The sequence below is a fragment of the Pseudorca crassidens genome, chromosome 9 (assembly GCF_039906515.1).
Source record: "Pseudorca crassidens isolate mPseCra1 chromosome 9, mPseCra1.hap1, whole genome shotgun sequence".
Classification (NCBI taxonomy): Eukaryota; Metazoa; Chordata; class Mammalia; order Artiodactyla; family Delphinidae; genus Pseudorca; species Pseudorca crassidens.
This window is the reverse complement of record NC_090304.1, coordinates 7,242,291-7,257,706: the sequence shown is the minus strand read 5'-3', so window position 1 is coordinate 7,257,706 and position 15,416 is coordinate 7,242,291. Positions and strand designations below refer to the sequence as shown.

Sequence of the window (15,416 nt, the reverse complement as noted above, 5' to 3'; positions counted from 1 at the left end):
CTCACCGAGACTTGTTGTCAGAGGCAACACTTCTGAGAGTTTTATTGATATTTTCCGCCTCCATGGGTTGTTTTCATCTCCCATGTCATCTCCTGAAGATCTCTGGTTAATAAATCACTTCCATCTTTGAGCCTTTCCAATCACCCTCTCTTCTTCTTGCATCCATGCCACAATTGTTGTTTACAGGTTCCTTTTCAAGGCTTTCCATTTCCCTTCCCAGTGTGCTATTTAGATGGGGCCGAATACTTCTACTCACCACAGTGGCAAACACTTACATAGTTACTTTTATAATCTTCATTTTACACATGAGGAAAAGAAGTGAAGTGACTGGCCCAAGATCTCACAGATATGGGATTCGAACTGAGGCATCTGCCTACAGGTTCTCCTGCTTGACATCCTACTGTATCTCCTCTGGAGCAACGGGCCTCCTGATGCACCCGTGAACCCCAGGCCTGCCTGCCCTGGGGCCTCCTAGGGTCATGGCAGGGCTGCAGGGCTGTGTGCGCTCGTCCTGGCAGGTGAGGGAAGCAGCCAGCAGCACTCAGGCACTGCCACTTCCTACTGCGTAAGCCTTCAGAGCCTCAGTTTCCTCATCTGTAAGGTGGGAACAACATTGGTCCCCCACATAGGGCAGTGAAGAGGAACTGGTATTATCCTCATTTTCTAGTTGATGAAATGGAGGGCTCACAATGTGAGGACAGGCTCAAAGTGAGAACTTGGGAAAGGGATGCTGTTCCTTCCTAGGCTGCCAGCCTCTCTGCGCCAAGCTTTGCTGGAGAAGCAGGGTTACTTAGAGAATCTGGGAGGCAAATCCCTTTCTGGCTCTTCATTTGTAACTATGCTTCCTGTTGTCCTCTGCCCAGTCTGTTTTACCTCCTCGCTGTTCTTCTGTGCACTGGGACTCCAAGATCTCCCCCCAGCCCAGTGGCCCTGCCCTTCCTGCACTGGTTTCCTCTCCAGATGAGGCGCCCTGCATGGCACAGGCCTAACATTTGGCAGGTGCATAGAGAATGTGCCACTAACTGAACACTGCCACGTGAACCCTGTGTTCTCAAACCCTCCCCTCCAACCGTGATCTCTACGCCAAAGCATCACCCCGCCCCAGCCTGCCATGTTCCATCATTCCACACTCACAAACTCATAGCTCAGCCTTCGGTAGGGTAAAGTTCCAGACTCTGGGACTTCCCTGGCGGCCCGGTGGTTAAGACTCCACGCTTCCAGTACGGGGGGCACGGGTTCAATCCCTGGTCGGGGAACTAAGATCCCACAGGCCACGCGGTGAGGCCAAAAAGTAAAAAAACCAGAAAATCAAACAGTTTCAGACTCTGTATTCTGGCATTCAAGCCCTCTGCTTGCCCCCCTCCCATGACAAGATGCTCCCCACGCTCCAACCTTGCAAATTCCATATTCACAGTGTTGTCAGCATCTTCCTAGTGAAGCCGCAGAAGAATCTCTAGTTACTATTTCTATTCGGCCCCGAGCAGCCAACACTGTGTCTGATCCTCCCTCTGAGTGTCCTGCACAGGTACTTGGACAAGAAAAGGGAGACTAAGTCTCCACTGAGCAGCTGTTTTATGTTAGGTGAGGCACCCCAATTTATAGATGGAGGAACTGAGGCTCCCAGGTAAGGTGAGTTCTCACAGCTGGTGAGGGGGGCTGGGCTGGGATTCAAACCCAGCTCTACTGACTTTGGCATCCCTGCCCTTGAATCCACTCCCAAAGGCATCCCCACCAGACGTTTCATAATCAGTCCCAGAATCTATCCATGCTCCGTAGGGTGTGGTTGCGGGTCTGTCCCCAACCCTGGGTCCCCTGAGACCTTACCTGCAGAGAAGCCATTGCCAGCCCAGCCGCTTCTGGACATTGGGCTCTGTCCAGCTAAGGGGCTGGGTCTCCATCAGTATGAATGGCATTTGAGCTTCTGACACCACTTTGCCACAGACAGCCCCTATCTGCACAGGCAACTGGGGGACCTGGAGGAGATTCCGGCCCTGAAGACCAGACAGCCAAGTCTGCTGGGCCCAGGAGAGCAGGGGCCCCTCCTGGCCCCCTGGCTTCTTCTAGACTTGCTGGGCTGTTCCTCCTCTATCCTTCTCCTTTCCTGGGGTCACTGCCTTTTCCCTCCCCCAGGTCCCCTCCCCCATCCCGGGGTTCCTAGACTTTCCCAGGGCCTTTGCTTCACTCTCTGCTCCCCAACCACGCTCATTTTCCGGGGCTCTGCTTCCTTGTGCCTCTCTCCCCTGGTCACTTCCTCATTCCACCAACACGATGCCTCATCGGATCCTGGAGGTGCCCACTGGCTGGTGGGACAGAGAGTCTGGCTTGGGTACAATCGCCCTCCCTAAGCCTTTTCCCCACTGAACACTGCACCCCCTTCATGTCTGTCTGTCGACTTCGTCTTCCAGCTGTCTCCCTATCTCTCAGCTTCCTTGCCTCGGTTTCCCCACCCTCAGCCCTTTCTCAAGCTCTAATCCTTATATAACGCTGGGAGGTGGACTCTATTACCACCCACATTTTAGATTTAAGGACACAGAGGCGCTGAGAGTTTGGGTGACCTGCCAGGGCGCCAAAGCTGGTAACTGGCAGCTCCCAGCCAGCGCGCTCTATCTAGGCCCGGTGGCCAGCCGAGGGGTGGTCTCCCGGCTCCCCTCCGCCCCTGCTCCGCCCCCACAGATCGTAGCCCCGCCCCCGATCCGGCCCCGCCCTCGCCCCGCCCCGCCCCGGCTCGGGCCGCCGGAGGACCAGGAGCTGAGGACCCCGATCCCGCGGCGGCGGCGGGGACGATGTGGTTCTTTGCCCGGGACCCGGTCCGGGATTTCCCGTTTGAGCTCAGCCCGGAACTCCCCGAGGGCGGCCCTCCCGGGCCCTGGGTCCTGCACCGCGGCCGTAAGAAGGTAAGAGCGACCCCGCTCCGCAGGCCGCAGCGGACCTCGGTCTCGCCTAGTCAGCGCCGCCGGCTCCGCCGCGTCGCGCCCGCCTGACGTGGCTGCGGAGCCTCTAGGGCTACGGGCCGGGCGGGGGGACGGGCAGTGCCGACGTGGCGGGCGGAAGGACCGAGGGACCGACAGGCGGACCCAACCAGGGTTACGTGGGCCCGACTCTGTCCCCAAGGGTTGACTTGGGGAGAGACCAGGCCGGCGGCCCTTCCTTTCCGGCACTGAACCAGCTCCGGGGACCATCTCGGAGGTGGAGTGGTCTGCCCAGGACCCGGCCCACACACCTGAGGCCGCTCCGCCCTCCCACAGGCCACAGGCAGCCCGGTGTCCATCTTCGTGTATGACGTGAAGCCCGGCGTCGAAGAGCAGACCCAGGTGGCCAAAGCTGCCTTCAAGCGCCTCAAAACTCTCCGGCACCCCAACATCCTGGCCTACATCGATGGGCTGGAGGTACCTACCTGCTGCTCAGTCTGCCCCGTCTCTGCCCCTCACTTTTTCCCAGTCTCCCACTCCTGGCTTCTGCCTTCCTGCCAGTTTCCAGCCCTTCTGCCCCAGCGCCCCCCAGATTTGACTTCCTCTTCTCCACCCCTCTCCCCATCATGTCTCTCATATCGCCTTCCTCTCGCCCCATCCCTCCCTGATCCCCCGTGTCCCCTTCAGACAGACAGATGCCTCCACATAGTGACAGAGGCTGTGACCCCGCTGGGAGCGTACCTCAAGGCGCGAGCAGAGGCTGGTGACCTGAGGGAACTGGAGCTCTCCTGGGGGCTACACCAGATTGTGGTGAGGTGGGGGGCAGTGGTGATGAGAGCAGGGCTGGGGGGCTGCAGCTACTGGGCTGTGATGGCTCCTTCTGCCCCCAGAAAGCCCTCAGCTTCCTGGTCAACGACTGCAGCCTCATCCACAACAATGTCTGCATGGCCGCTGTGTTCGTGGACCGCGCTGGCGAGTGGAAGCTTGGGGGCCTGGACTACATGTATTCCGCCCAGGGCAATGGCGGGGGACCTCCCCGCAAGGGGATCCCCGAGCTTGAGCAGTACGATCCCCCGGAGTTGGCCGATGGCAGTGGCAGAGCGGTCAGAGAGAAGTGGTGGGTGACTGCGGGGGGGTGGTGGTGGCATGCCCCACCCTGCCCTATTCTGGAAGCCCCTGCAGCCTCAGGACCCCTAGATTAGCTGGTACTCCCCTGTCCCCTGCCACCTGACTGAGGAGGAAACTAGGGTTCTCAGGGTGGGGCCCACTCCTTGCTCCCAGGATCCTCGGGGAGGTAGGGCAGGATAAACACAGGCTTTGGGGTCAGGTGGTTCTGAATTTTAAAGTTATGTGACCTGGGGTGGATGTCCTTGCTCTTCTGAGCCTCAGTTTCCTTATCTGTCAAATGGGGCTAATGAAACGTGCTTCTCGGGGCTGATGGGGGGATTAGCTGAGGAACACAGCCCAGGGTTTGCCATGCAGTGAGCGCCTAGTGCCCAGGGTAGATTGGAGGCCTATGCTGGCAGGTGGCAGGGCCTTGAGCAGCTCTGGTCACTGCCTCAGGTCAGCTGACATGTGGCGCTTGGGCTGCCTCATCTGGGAAGTCTTCAATGGGCCCCTACCTCGTGCAGCCGCCCTACGAAACCCTGGGAAGGTGAGTGTCTGACCCCACCCGGCCCCTCTCCACCAGCCAGCCAGCCCCTGCCCTGACCCTGACGCTTCTCCCACAGATCCCCAAGTCACTGGTGCCCCATTACTGTGAGCTGGTTGGAGCCAACCCCAAGGTACGTCCCAACCCAGCCCGCTTCCTGCAGAACTGCCGGGCACCTGGTGGCTTCATGAACAACCGCTTTGTGGAGACCAACCTCTTCCTGGAAGAGATTCAGGTGAGTCCCCTGCCCCACCCTGGGCTCTGGCCCTACGTTCCTCACCCCTGTGTCCTGTCCCCACTTTATAGGCTCCCTGATCATTAGACTCCAGGAGACAAGCACAGACTGTGGAGCTAGGCTGTCTGGGTTCAAACCCTGGCTCCAACTGTCATTTATGTGTGACTTCTCTTGGCTGAAGTTCAGTCCTAATAACAGCACCTACTTCAAAGGAGCAGGGTGAGGAGTCAGTGAGTCTGACTTGCATAGTGTAGTTTCCGGCACATAGTGGGTGCTTACTGACTGCTCCTGGCACTCTGTTAACTGGCACTGGCCCTGAATGTTGGGCTGTGGTGTGGGTAGCAGGGTGGGGGGTAAATGGACCAGGCCCCCAGCCTTGGGGACTCTCACTGGGGGAAAGGGACAAAAAAAACCATAAATGAGGAAAGCTGTGCTTCCTGGAATGTGGATAAGTGCCGGGAAGGAAAACAGTGAGGGTTGGGTGTTTAGGGAAGGGCTCTCTCAAGGGTGATGTTTGAGCTGTGACCTGAAGGGTGTGAAGGTGGGAGTCATGGGGATGGTAACTGGTGAAGAATGTTCCAGGCAGAGGGAACAGCAAATGGAAAGATGGTAAGGAGGGACCCCTCAGCTTAACCTCATTGAACCTCAGTTTCCATATCTGCCCAGTGAGAATAATTATAGTATCTGCTGACCCATAGCACTGTTGTAGGGAATGAAGGAGGGAGGCTCTGCCCTGGACACCCGTTCTGACCCGGCCTTGTGTGGGGCACACAGAGAGGTGACTGAGAATCCGGAATGGGGGAGGAGTGACAGACACTTCCACAGACCTCGATGGTCTGTGGAATCTTGACTCAGATAGGGGCTGGGAGGCCTTCCGAGGATGGGAACATGAGCTGAAGAAGGTGCTGGAAACGCTGAGCCCTGTTGCCTCCTGGGCAGTGTAGGGACAGCAGGAGCTCTGTTACGTGGAGTTCTTCTTCTCACATGGCTGGCTCTACCGGGCTGCCCTTCTCCGTAATATGTGCCCCACAGGAAATAGGCTGTTTCTGGCAGGTCCCGATGAGAGCGTGGGAGGGCAGTGCCCAGTGGCCCCTCTTCCCATCATTGAGCGCAGCGGTGGAGAGAGCCCGGCTGTGACTCTCAGTGTGCGACCTTGGATGCGGTTTGGCCTCTCTCTGGGCCTTTGCTCCCCTGAACCCTGTCGTCAGAGCGCCAAGCCTGCCTCCCACACTAGATTGAGCTGCTCAAGGGCCAACCAGGTCCTCCCCAACCCCAGTTAGAGATCACCTCTTCTGGCCCAGGCAGCAGCTCTGGAGGTGAGGGTACAGCAGAGAGCACAGGGACTTTGGAAGCGTACAGGACAGGGTTATAATCCATGCCCTACCATTCCTGCCTGGTGACCTTGAGCCTCAGTCTCCTCCTTTGTAAATGGGGGAATGACAGCACTTCTTCACAGCCTGTAGCACAGCGGAGGTGCCACACCACCGGGTCATACCCTTCCTTGACGGCTTCTTAGCTGTGTAACTTTGGACAAGCTCCTTGCCCTCTCTGTGCCTCAGCTTCCTCATTGGATTATTTCATCTGTGTAAAGGTTTTAGCACGTAACCTGCCTGGCACGTAGTTTGTGCTCAGGAAGTGTGAGTTGTGGGTATTACAGCCTCGGGGAGGTTAGGAGGACTGAAGGAGACCATCGAGCTGACAGCCTGGCCTGTTCGGGCCCAGTGGGAGGACGAGCTCTGGGGGTAAACTGCACCTCATCCCTGCCTTTCCACAGCCTGCCACGACCTCCACCCACGGAGCTGCAGGTGTGCCCAACCCAGCCAGGCCCAGGGTGCCAGAGTGAGCCCCTTGGCCTCACTAAGCCTGTTTTCTCGTCTGTGCCGTGGGGTTAATGGTACTCACACCTTGTGTCGTCGTGAGGAGCAGAGGCAACGCTGATAAAGGCCTTGATCCCCCTAGTGGCTGCTTTCACAGCAGCAGGCCAGGTGGCAGTGACAATAATGACGGTCACTGACTGAGCGCCTCCAGTGTGCCGGGCAGCTTTCATGTGCGTTTTCTGGTTGAATCCTTGGCACAGTTCTGTGAGACAGTACAGTTACTACCCCATTTTACAGGTGGGGGAACTCGCCTAAGGTCACACGGCTAATAAATGGGAGAGTTGGGATTTGAACCCAGCCCATCTGGCACCCCAAGCTTAAGTTTACCTTCGGGTTGGAGGTGACCCCCGTCCTTGCCCGTGGCTGACGAGACCGTGACCAGGCTGATTTCCCGTTCCCTGCATCCTGTCCATGCTCCACCAGATCAAAGAGCCAGCCGAGAAGCAAAAGTTCTTCCAAGAGCTGAGCAAGAGCCTAGACTCGTTCCCTGAGGATTTCTGCCGCCACAAAGTGCTGCCCCAGCTGTTGACCGCCTTCGAGTTTGGCAGCGCAGGGGCTGTTGTCCTCACGCCCCTGTTCAAGGTGAGTGGGGCCTGGAGCCTCAGGAACTGTGGGCCCAGAGACTGGCTGAGTAGGTCTGAAGGGCAGAAGAGAGGCCAAGGGCGCGGCCAGCCTCGCTGGTGTCCTGGCAGGGGCAGCCTGGTCAGGGAGATCCAAGCCCACGTGACGGGGAGCTTTTTTTTAATATATGTACTTTTTTTTTTTTTAATTTTATTTATTTTGGCTGTGTTGGGTCTTTGCTGCTGCGCGCGGGCTTTCTCTAGATGCGGCGAGCGGGGGCTACTCTTCGTTGCGGTGCGCGGGCTTCTCACTGTGGTGTCTTCTCTTGTTGCGGAGCATGGGCTCTAGGCACACGGGCTTCAGTGGTGTGGCTCGCGGGCTCTAGAGCGCAGGCTCAGTAGTTGTGGTGCACACGGGCTCTAGAGCGCAGGCTCAGTAGTTGTGGTGCACACGGGCTCTAGAGCGCAGGCTCAGTAGTTGTGGCGCACGGGCTTAGTTGCTCCACGGTATGTGGGATCCTCCCGGACAGGGCTCGAACCCGTGTCCCCTGTATTGGCAGGCGGATTCTTAACTGCTTCCCACCAGGGAGGTCCGAGGAGGAGCTTTGACATCCAGTGGTTCAGCAAGTCAGGGTCACCCTGACCAGCTGTCAGGGAGGTGGTGGGGACTTCTTGTCCCTGGGGAAGGGACACCCTGTGCCTCCAAAATTCTTTTTCCAAACACTCCTTCCTTCAGAGCCTATAGCCCTTCCTCCATTTCCTCAAGACAGCCTCCCTGGTCTGACCTGGGCACTCTGGTTCCCAGGGCCCAGGGGATCACCTGCTCACCACCTCACTTTCCTTCCTCCTTCCTGACCACTCGGCGCTTAGCTCTCTTGCTTCTAGGGGCTGGATCCTCTCTCCCTCCTCAGACCCCAGCCCACTGTTACTGGGGCGCCTGCCATTTCCCGCTCGGTGGGAGAACCCTTTCCCCAAACGAACTTGGCATGCGGGAAGCGGGGAAGACGGCAAGTGAATCTGTGGAGCTGAGAACCCCCAGAAATCACAGGCAGAATTCTGTGTGCATGTGGTGTCTAGGTGCTTGATTATACGGAAGGGCACAGAGCCTTGTGAGCCTCCTAAGAAAGGCCTTGACGCAGAAGGGTTAAGGGCAGCGCTGACTGAGACGGAGTACGGGCAGAGGGGCTGCTGAGGATGTGCCTGCCCCACCCCACCGCCCTCACCCCGTTCCCACCCTGGGAAATCAGCAGGGAGCCTGAGGGAGTTAAATGAGCCCAGTGAAGTCATCTCAGTCCTGTGGACGGAGCTGAGCCCCTCTTCCCGCGCCTTCTCTCAGGTGGGTAAGTTCCTCGGCGCTGCAGAGTATCAGCGGAAGATCATCCCTGTCGTGGTCAAGATGTTCTCATCGACTGACCGGGCCATGCGTATCCGCCTCCTACAACAGGTAGGGGCCACGGCACACCCTGCCTGCTTCCACCCCACCCGGGCCCCACCCTGGCTGCACGGGAGGCCCCCTCCTCACCTGCAGCCCCAGGCAGCTAGCTCAAGCCCCTGCGCCGGCTACACAGGGACCCCAGAAACCCCTCCCTGAAACATACACACCGGTGAGGAACAAGCGGGGCTGTGCTCTCAGGAAGTCAAGATAATCGCAGGGCTCATTGGCAGCTTTGGGAATGCCCCGCCCGCCCGGGCTGCAGGGCTTAAACGCCTCCCCCTGCGCTGCCCAATCTCCTGGCTCGGTCCCCTCTAGAGTGGGGATAATGTCTCTCTTGCCAACCCCAGGGCAGCTGGGAGCATCATACAGGACTGATGGGATCGAGGGTGGGGGCCACCCGTGCTTCCAGGCAACATTCCCTCTCCGGTGCTCAACACACCAGCCTTCCTCACAGCGCTTCTCTGGGCGGGGGTTGCACTCCTTTTTATAGACAGGCGGTGGAGGCTCTAAGAGGGGGTGTGACCAGTTAGCCTGCTGAGCAGGACCAGAGGCCAGGCCCTCCACCTCCCATTCCCAGGCTCTTCTCAGCACCCTCCTTGCAGCCTCACCAGTCCACGTGGGCCTGAGGCCAGATGCGAGGTGGGGGCCTCAGGAGACTCCCCTGGCCAGCCAGTGCCTGCCAGGTGGAGAAACCATGTTAAGGCTGATCCCACGTCTCTGGTGAGGGGTAGAAGGGCTGACTGCCTTCTCATGCCCCAACCTGGACCACAGATGGAGCAGTTCATCCAGTACCTTGATGAGCCAACAGTCAACACCCAGATCTTTCCCCACGTCGTGCATGGCTTCCTGGACACCAACCCTGCCATCCGGGAGCAGACAGTCAAGGTGGGTGTAACCAGGCCCAGAGGGGCCACCCTTGGTTTTCTGAGGCTTAGAGGGGGCTCATCAGAGGACACACAGGCCTTGGTTTTGGCCTGTGGGTCGAGCAGGTTATGGGAGGGGCAAGCACTGTTCTGCATGTAGGTCCAGGCTGTGGGTACAGCTCGGCAGGTGGTGGGGGCAACAGGATGGGCATGACCAATAGTCCTCCATTCAGCAGACACGCTTTGTGCCCGGCCCTGTGTCCCATGCTGGGGTGCAGTATGCACAGGCAGACCAAGCTCCCTGCCTTCTTGGAGCTTCTTTTCGAGGAGAGGGGGAGGGGGCTTGGCAGACAATAAACAGAATTAGAAAAAAGTATATTATGTTAGAAAGCGATGGAGAGTGTGAAGAGTTTGCAGTTCTAAAAACAGTGATCAGGGAAGACCTTGCAGAGGAGATGTTGTTTAAGGAAAAAAGGTGAAAAGGGGTGAAGGAGGAGATTTGGAGGAAATATGTTGCCTGCAGAAGGAACAACATGTGCAAAGGTCCTGAGGCTGGCGTGTACCTGGAGTGTAGGAGTAGCAGCAAGAGGTTCAGCATGGCTGAAGGGGCATGATTGTGGGCAGTGTAGTCTGAGAGGTCATGGTGGGGCCAGGGCCTCGTAGGGCATGGCAGGGACCTGTTGCATTCATGGGAGTGAGACAGGAACCCTGGGGGATTGAGCAGAGCACTGACCTGATCTGACCTGTTGCAAAACACTGTGTTGCTGTGTGGAGAACTAACTGTCAGGGCAAGGGTGGAAGCTGGGACACTGTTAAGTGCTATTACAGTGGCCCAAATGAAAGATGACAGTAGCTCAGACCTGAGTGGTAGCAGCAGGTGGAGAGAAGGGGCAGCATTGTGAAGGTGGAGCTGACAGTATTTGGTGATGGGTAGATATGGAGTCAAGGATGGCTCCAAGGTTTCTGGCCTGAGCAACTGGAAGGTTCAGTTGCCATTTACTGAGAAGACTGGGAGGAACAGTTTTTTTGTTTTGTTTCGTTTCGTTTTCTAAATATTTATTTGGCTGTGTCGGGTCTTAGTTGTAGCATGCGGGATCTTTCGTTGCGGCGCGTGGGCTTCTCTCTAGCTGTGGTGCGTGGGCTCCAGAGTTCACAGGCTCAGTAGTTGTGGCTTTCGGGCTTAGTTGCCCTGCGGCATGTGGGATCTTAGTTCTCCGACCAGTGATGGAACCCGCGTCCCCTGCATTGGAAGGCGGATTCTTAACCACTGGACCACCAGGGAAGTCCCTGGGAGGAACAGTTTTGCGGGAGGAGGTCAGGCCCAGTCTTGGCATGTCTGTTAGCCAGGTGGACATGCACTGGTTATGTGTGTGTGAGGTTTAGGGGAGAAGTCTGGGCTGCAGGTGCGCATCTGGGCACGGTCAGCTAACAAGGGCATTCGAAGCCGTGAGATGGGTGAGCTCGCCTAGGCTGAGGTGTAAAAGATACGAGGCTTGAGGAGTAGCTCTGGGGTGTCTGAACAGTAAGATCTCAGCAAAAAGAGACTGAGAAGCAGCAGTAGGTGAGGTCAGAGAACCAGGAGAGGGCGGTGTCCTGGAAGAACAAGAGACCAAAGCTGCGAGGAGGAGGGAGAATTCGGGGCTGTCAAAGCTGCTGAGGGGTCAAGTTTGGTGAGGATGGAGAATTGGCCTTTCGATTTAGCAACATGGAGATCATTGGTGACCCCAACCCAAGCTAATTGGTAGAGAGTGTATGTGGAGGTGTTTTTGTGAAAGTCTGAGTAGAGTGCACGCAACAGAGAGCTGACGGAGAGGGATGGGAGACAGGAGTGCAAAGCAGTGGGGGTCACCTTCCTCAGCATTCTGGGCAGGGGCCAGGACCAGGTTGGGGGTCGGTTGGGGAGGGCTTTGGCGGGCTTTGTCTCCTCAGTGCCCAGGGCCACTGGTGGCCTCCAGAGTATGTCCGCTCCAGCCCACACTTTCCGCCGTCTCCCGCCCTGCAGTCCATGCTGCTCCTGGCCCCGAAGCTGAACGAGACCAACCTCAACGTGGAGCTGATGAAGCACTTCGCGCGGCTGCAGGCTAAGGATGAGCAGGGCCCCATCCGCTGCAACACCACCGTCTGCCTGGGCAAAATCGGCTCCTACCTCAGTGCCGGCGTGAGTGCCCTGCACAAGTGCCGGGAGCTCTGTCACCATCACGGGACCACAGCCAGGTCCCCCAGAGCCAGGTCTCCTTGTGTGGGGCCTGTCATCCTCCCAGAGACCTAGGCCCTGGGTGCTCCAGCCCAGTGTCTGAGGGTGGAGTGAGTTGAACCGGGTCACACCGCCAGTAGGTGGTGGGTCTGGGAACCAAACCCAGGCCTGCTTGCCTCCACGGCCTTGCATCCCCTCCCCTCAGCCAGGGCCTGTGAATGCAGACGCCTGCAGCTCCCAAGCCCTTAACAGGAATGAATGAGTCGGTCTGCAGTGCAGGTGGGGAGGGAGGCACTGGCCTCAGCCCGGAGGCGGCTGCTGCTCTGGCCCCTGTCACTCTGAGGCAGCGTGAGCCCAGTGATTTGGGAGGAGAAGCCAAGGTCTAGAGGTTTAAGTAAATTCTCCCCATTTGTTAGTGATTAACTCCCATTTCTTAGACTCTGGAGACCCCGTGGATGGCCTCTGTTCTGGGAAGTAAGGCCTGTCAGTTCTGGGCCCCGCACTGATCCTATACTCAGGAGCCCTCTTCCCGCCCCACCCCAGACCAGACACAGGGTCCTCACCTCCGCCTTTAGCCGGGCCACTAAGGACCCGTTTGCACCATCCCGGGTCGCGGGTGTTTTGGGCTTCGCCGCCACCCACAACCTCTACTCGATGACTGATTGCGCCCACAAGATCCTGCCTGTGCTCTGCAGCCTCACCGTGGATCCTGAGAGATCCGTGCGGGACCAGGTAGGGCACAGCTGGGGCTGGGCCCTGGAGCTGGGGCTCTGGGGGATACCTGGGCCCTAGCTGGCCTGGCAGGCTCACGGGAACCTTGGAGGCCCCAGCTCTGCCCCTTGCTACCCCACAGGCCTTCAAGGCCATTCGAAGCTTCCTGTCCAAACTGGAGTCTGTGTCGGAGGACCCCACCCAGCTGGCCGAAGCCGGTGAGTGGCCCACACTTGTGTTCCCTGTGACTCTTGCCACATTCTTTTTTTTTTTTTTTTTTTTTTTTTGGCGGTACGCAGGCCTCTCACTGTTGTGGCCTCTCCCGTTGCGGAGCACAGGCTCCGGACATGCAGGCTCAGCGGCCATGGCCCACGGGCCCAGCCGCTCCACGGCATGTGGGATCTTCCCGGACCGGGGCACGAACCCGCGTCCCCTGCATCGGCAGGCAGACTCTCAACCACTGTGCCACCAGGGAAGCCCTCTTGCCACATTCTTAACTGTCACCTGTCATGGCCCCCTTCTACCTCATTGGAGCGTCCGAAAGCTGGAAGAACCCTAGAGGACAGACTGTACATTACTCCCCCACCCCCATCTCACAGTTGGGAGAACACAGTACCTGGAGAAGGGGGACGCCCACTGCAGGTTGCTCTGTTTCAGTTCTTGCCCTCCTACCACCCTCCCCATGGAAGCCTGAGGTGTCCATACCTGTCTCTCCTGTCACTGCCCAGAGAAGGACGTCCATGCAGCCTCCAGCCCTGGAATGGGAGGAGCCGCAGCCAGCTGGGCAGGTTGGGCCGTGACAGGGGTCTCCTCACTCACCTCTAAGCTGATCCGTGCACACCCCACGGCTGCCCCAGCTGAGACCAACGTTCCCCAGAGACCCGTGCCTGAGGGTGAGTGTCCCAGATTGGCTGTATCGGTGACTGAGAGGGCCTGGGGTTGCTGGCACCCAGGACCTGTTACTGATCGACTTCCCCCCGGGATGGTGACGGGGACATAGGAGACGGTACGGTCTAGTCCCCTTGTGAGCTTCCACTCTACACACCTCCAGCAACCTCGGCCCTGCTCTGAGACCTTCCTGGGGCCCAGTGTGTGGCAACTCAGTGAGCCTCTGTTCCCCAGGACTTCCTGCCCCAGCCCCAACCCCTGTCCCTGCCACACCCACGACCTCAGGCCACTGGGAGACACAAGAGGAGAGCAAGGACGCAGAAGAGGACAGCACTGCTGCCGACAGATGGGATGATGAAGACTGGGGTAGCTTGGAGGTAAGTGGGGCTGAGGAGGCCTACCCGGGGGACACCAGCTTCAAGGTCACAGGCTCCCCTGCCATTCAAGGAACTCATGTGGGCTTGGCTGGAGTCAGACCTGTCCTCATCTGCACAGTATCCTGGGCAAGTAGGTGTCATGGAGCAGCTGTTGCGGGTTAGAGCTGACAGCTGAGCCCCCACTCAACTCCAGAGGCCAGGCTGCTGTTGGTTGGCTCAGCCCACTGACCCTCCTTCCTCTCCTCCACTCCCCGTCCCTCCTATACCTGTTCTAGGGCCCACCCCACCCTGTGACCAGCAAGGAGAAGTCACTCCCAGGCCTGCAACCAACCAGTCCTCCCTGGGGCTGGGCTCAGCATGGGCTGAGGTTGGAGTGGGGCTGTTCTGAAGGGAATGGGGGCAGAGCTCTGGGTGAGACCCCTGAGGCCACAGGCAGGGGTGTGGAACTCTAGATCTCATTACCCAGCTTCATAGAGGAGTGATGACAGGCCAGGTTCAGCGTGTCCACTTTACTGATGGGAGACAGGGCCTAAGGAGAAAAGGAGAGGGAAGGCAAAAGAAGAAAGGGTGGAGCCCACGGCTGGGCAGGGGCTAGGGGGCTTCCTTGCCCTTTTGGGTGGAGTACAGGGGGCCCTATGGTCATGCTCTCCTCCCCACACTGCAGCAGGAGGCCGAATCTGTGTTGGCCCAGCAGGACAACTGGAGTACTGGGGGCCAAGCCAGCTGGGCTGGGCAGGTGAGCTGGGTCGGACAGGGTACGTGTATGTGGGGTGGGGGTGGGGGTGGGGGTGGGGCCCTGCCCCTCCCTCCCCCTCCCTCCCTCCCTCCCTCCCTCCCTCCCTCCCTCCCTCCCTCCCTCCCTCCCTTTCTCTGGCACTATCTCCTCCTTCTCTTTGCAGACCAGCAACCCTGGTCACAAATCCCAGGAGTCAGACTGGAGCAGCTGGGAAACCGAGGACGCATGGGAGCAGGGCTGGCAGGAGCCAAGCCCCCCGGAGCCACCCCCTGAGGGCACACGGCTGGCCAGCGAGTATAACTGGGGTGGACCGGAGCCTAGTGACAAAGGCGACCCCTTTGCTGCCCTGTCAGTGCGTCGGGAGGCTGGTGCCCAGGTACTCGGCACCTGTCCAGTGGGAGGTTGCAGGCCTGGGGTGGACCTCAACTGAGAGTAGGCCTCCACTCCAGCCCACGCTTCCCTTTCCAGCCGAGGCGGGACTCGTGGGGTGATGACAACTGGGAGGGCCTGGAGGCCGAGAGCCGTAAGTGCTTCCCCTGGGCTGGCTGGCTGATGGGCTAGGGCTACCCTCCTCTGGGGCAGGCATGGGCTGGGAAGCTGAGACTCAGGTTGTCCTGACACCGTCAGCCCTCCTCCCCTTCTTGTTCCCAGGACAGGCCAAGGCAGAGCTAGCCCGGAAGAAGCGCGAGGAACGTAGGCGGGAGATGGAGGCGAAACGCGCTGAGAAAAAGACAGCCAAGGGCCCCATGAAGCTGGGAACCCGGAAGCTGGACTGAACCGCGGGTGTGGGTGCTTCCCAGCCTCGGAGAGCAGGCCCCGCAGATGTATTTATTGTACAAACCCTGGGAGCCCGGCCAGCCTGGCCAGGCACATTTCACATATACATAATCAGAGCCACAATAAATTCTATTTCGCACCCCCTGTGCTGGGCTCAGTCTAGCCCCTCCAAGGAGGCTGGGGTCTGGTACTGCCCTTCGGAG

The 15,416-nt window shown here is 58.7% G+C and overlaps 1 protein-coding gene across 4 annotated transcripts; it reads left to right on the top strand.

The window, feature by feature from the left end:
- Window positions 1-2,695: 2,695 nt before the first annotated feature.
- SCYL1 (SCY1 like pseudokinase 1) lies at window positions 2,696-15,352 on the top strand. 4 transcript variants are annotated; one of them, XM_067748362.1, is made up of 19 exons: window positions 2,696-2,894; window positions 3,246-3,386; window positions 3,597-3,719; window positions 3,800-4,026; window positions 4,473-4,563; window positions 4,640-4,795; window positions 7,096-7,254; window positions 8,569-8,676; window positions 9,439-9,552; window positions 11,533-11,688; window positions 12,268-12,456; window positions 12,578-12,653; window positions 13,164-13,328; window positions 13,558-13,700; window positions 13,976-14,067; window positions 14,365-14,436; window positions 14,600-14,812; window positions 14,886-14,959; window positions 15,088-15,352. In XM_067748362.1, the coding sequence occupies exons 1-19, from the start codon at window positions 2,784-2,786 to the stop codon at window positions 15,210-15,212; spliced, it is 2,535 nt and encodes an 844-aa protein (XP_067604463.1). In that variant the 5' UTR covers window positions 2,696-2,783; the 3' UTR covers window positions 15,213-15,352. The 4 variants fall into 4 exon arrangements, with proteins under 4 accessions (XP_067604463.1, XP_067604460.1, XP_067604461.1 ...); XM_067748359.1 differs by lacking the exon at window positions 13,976-14,067 and having other exon boundaries at window positions 2,697-2,894; window positions 14,905-14,959; XM_067748360.1 differs by lacking the exons at window positions 13,976-14,067; window positions 14,365-14,436 and having other exon boundaries at window positions 2,697-2,894; window positions 14,905-14,959.
- Window positions 15,353-15,416: the final 64 nt, after the last annotated feature.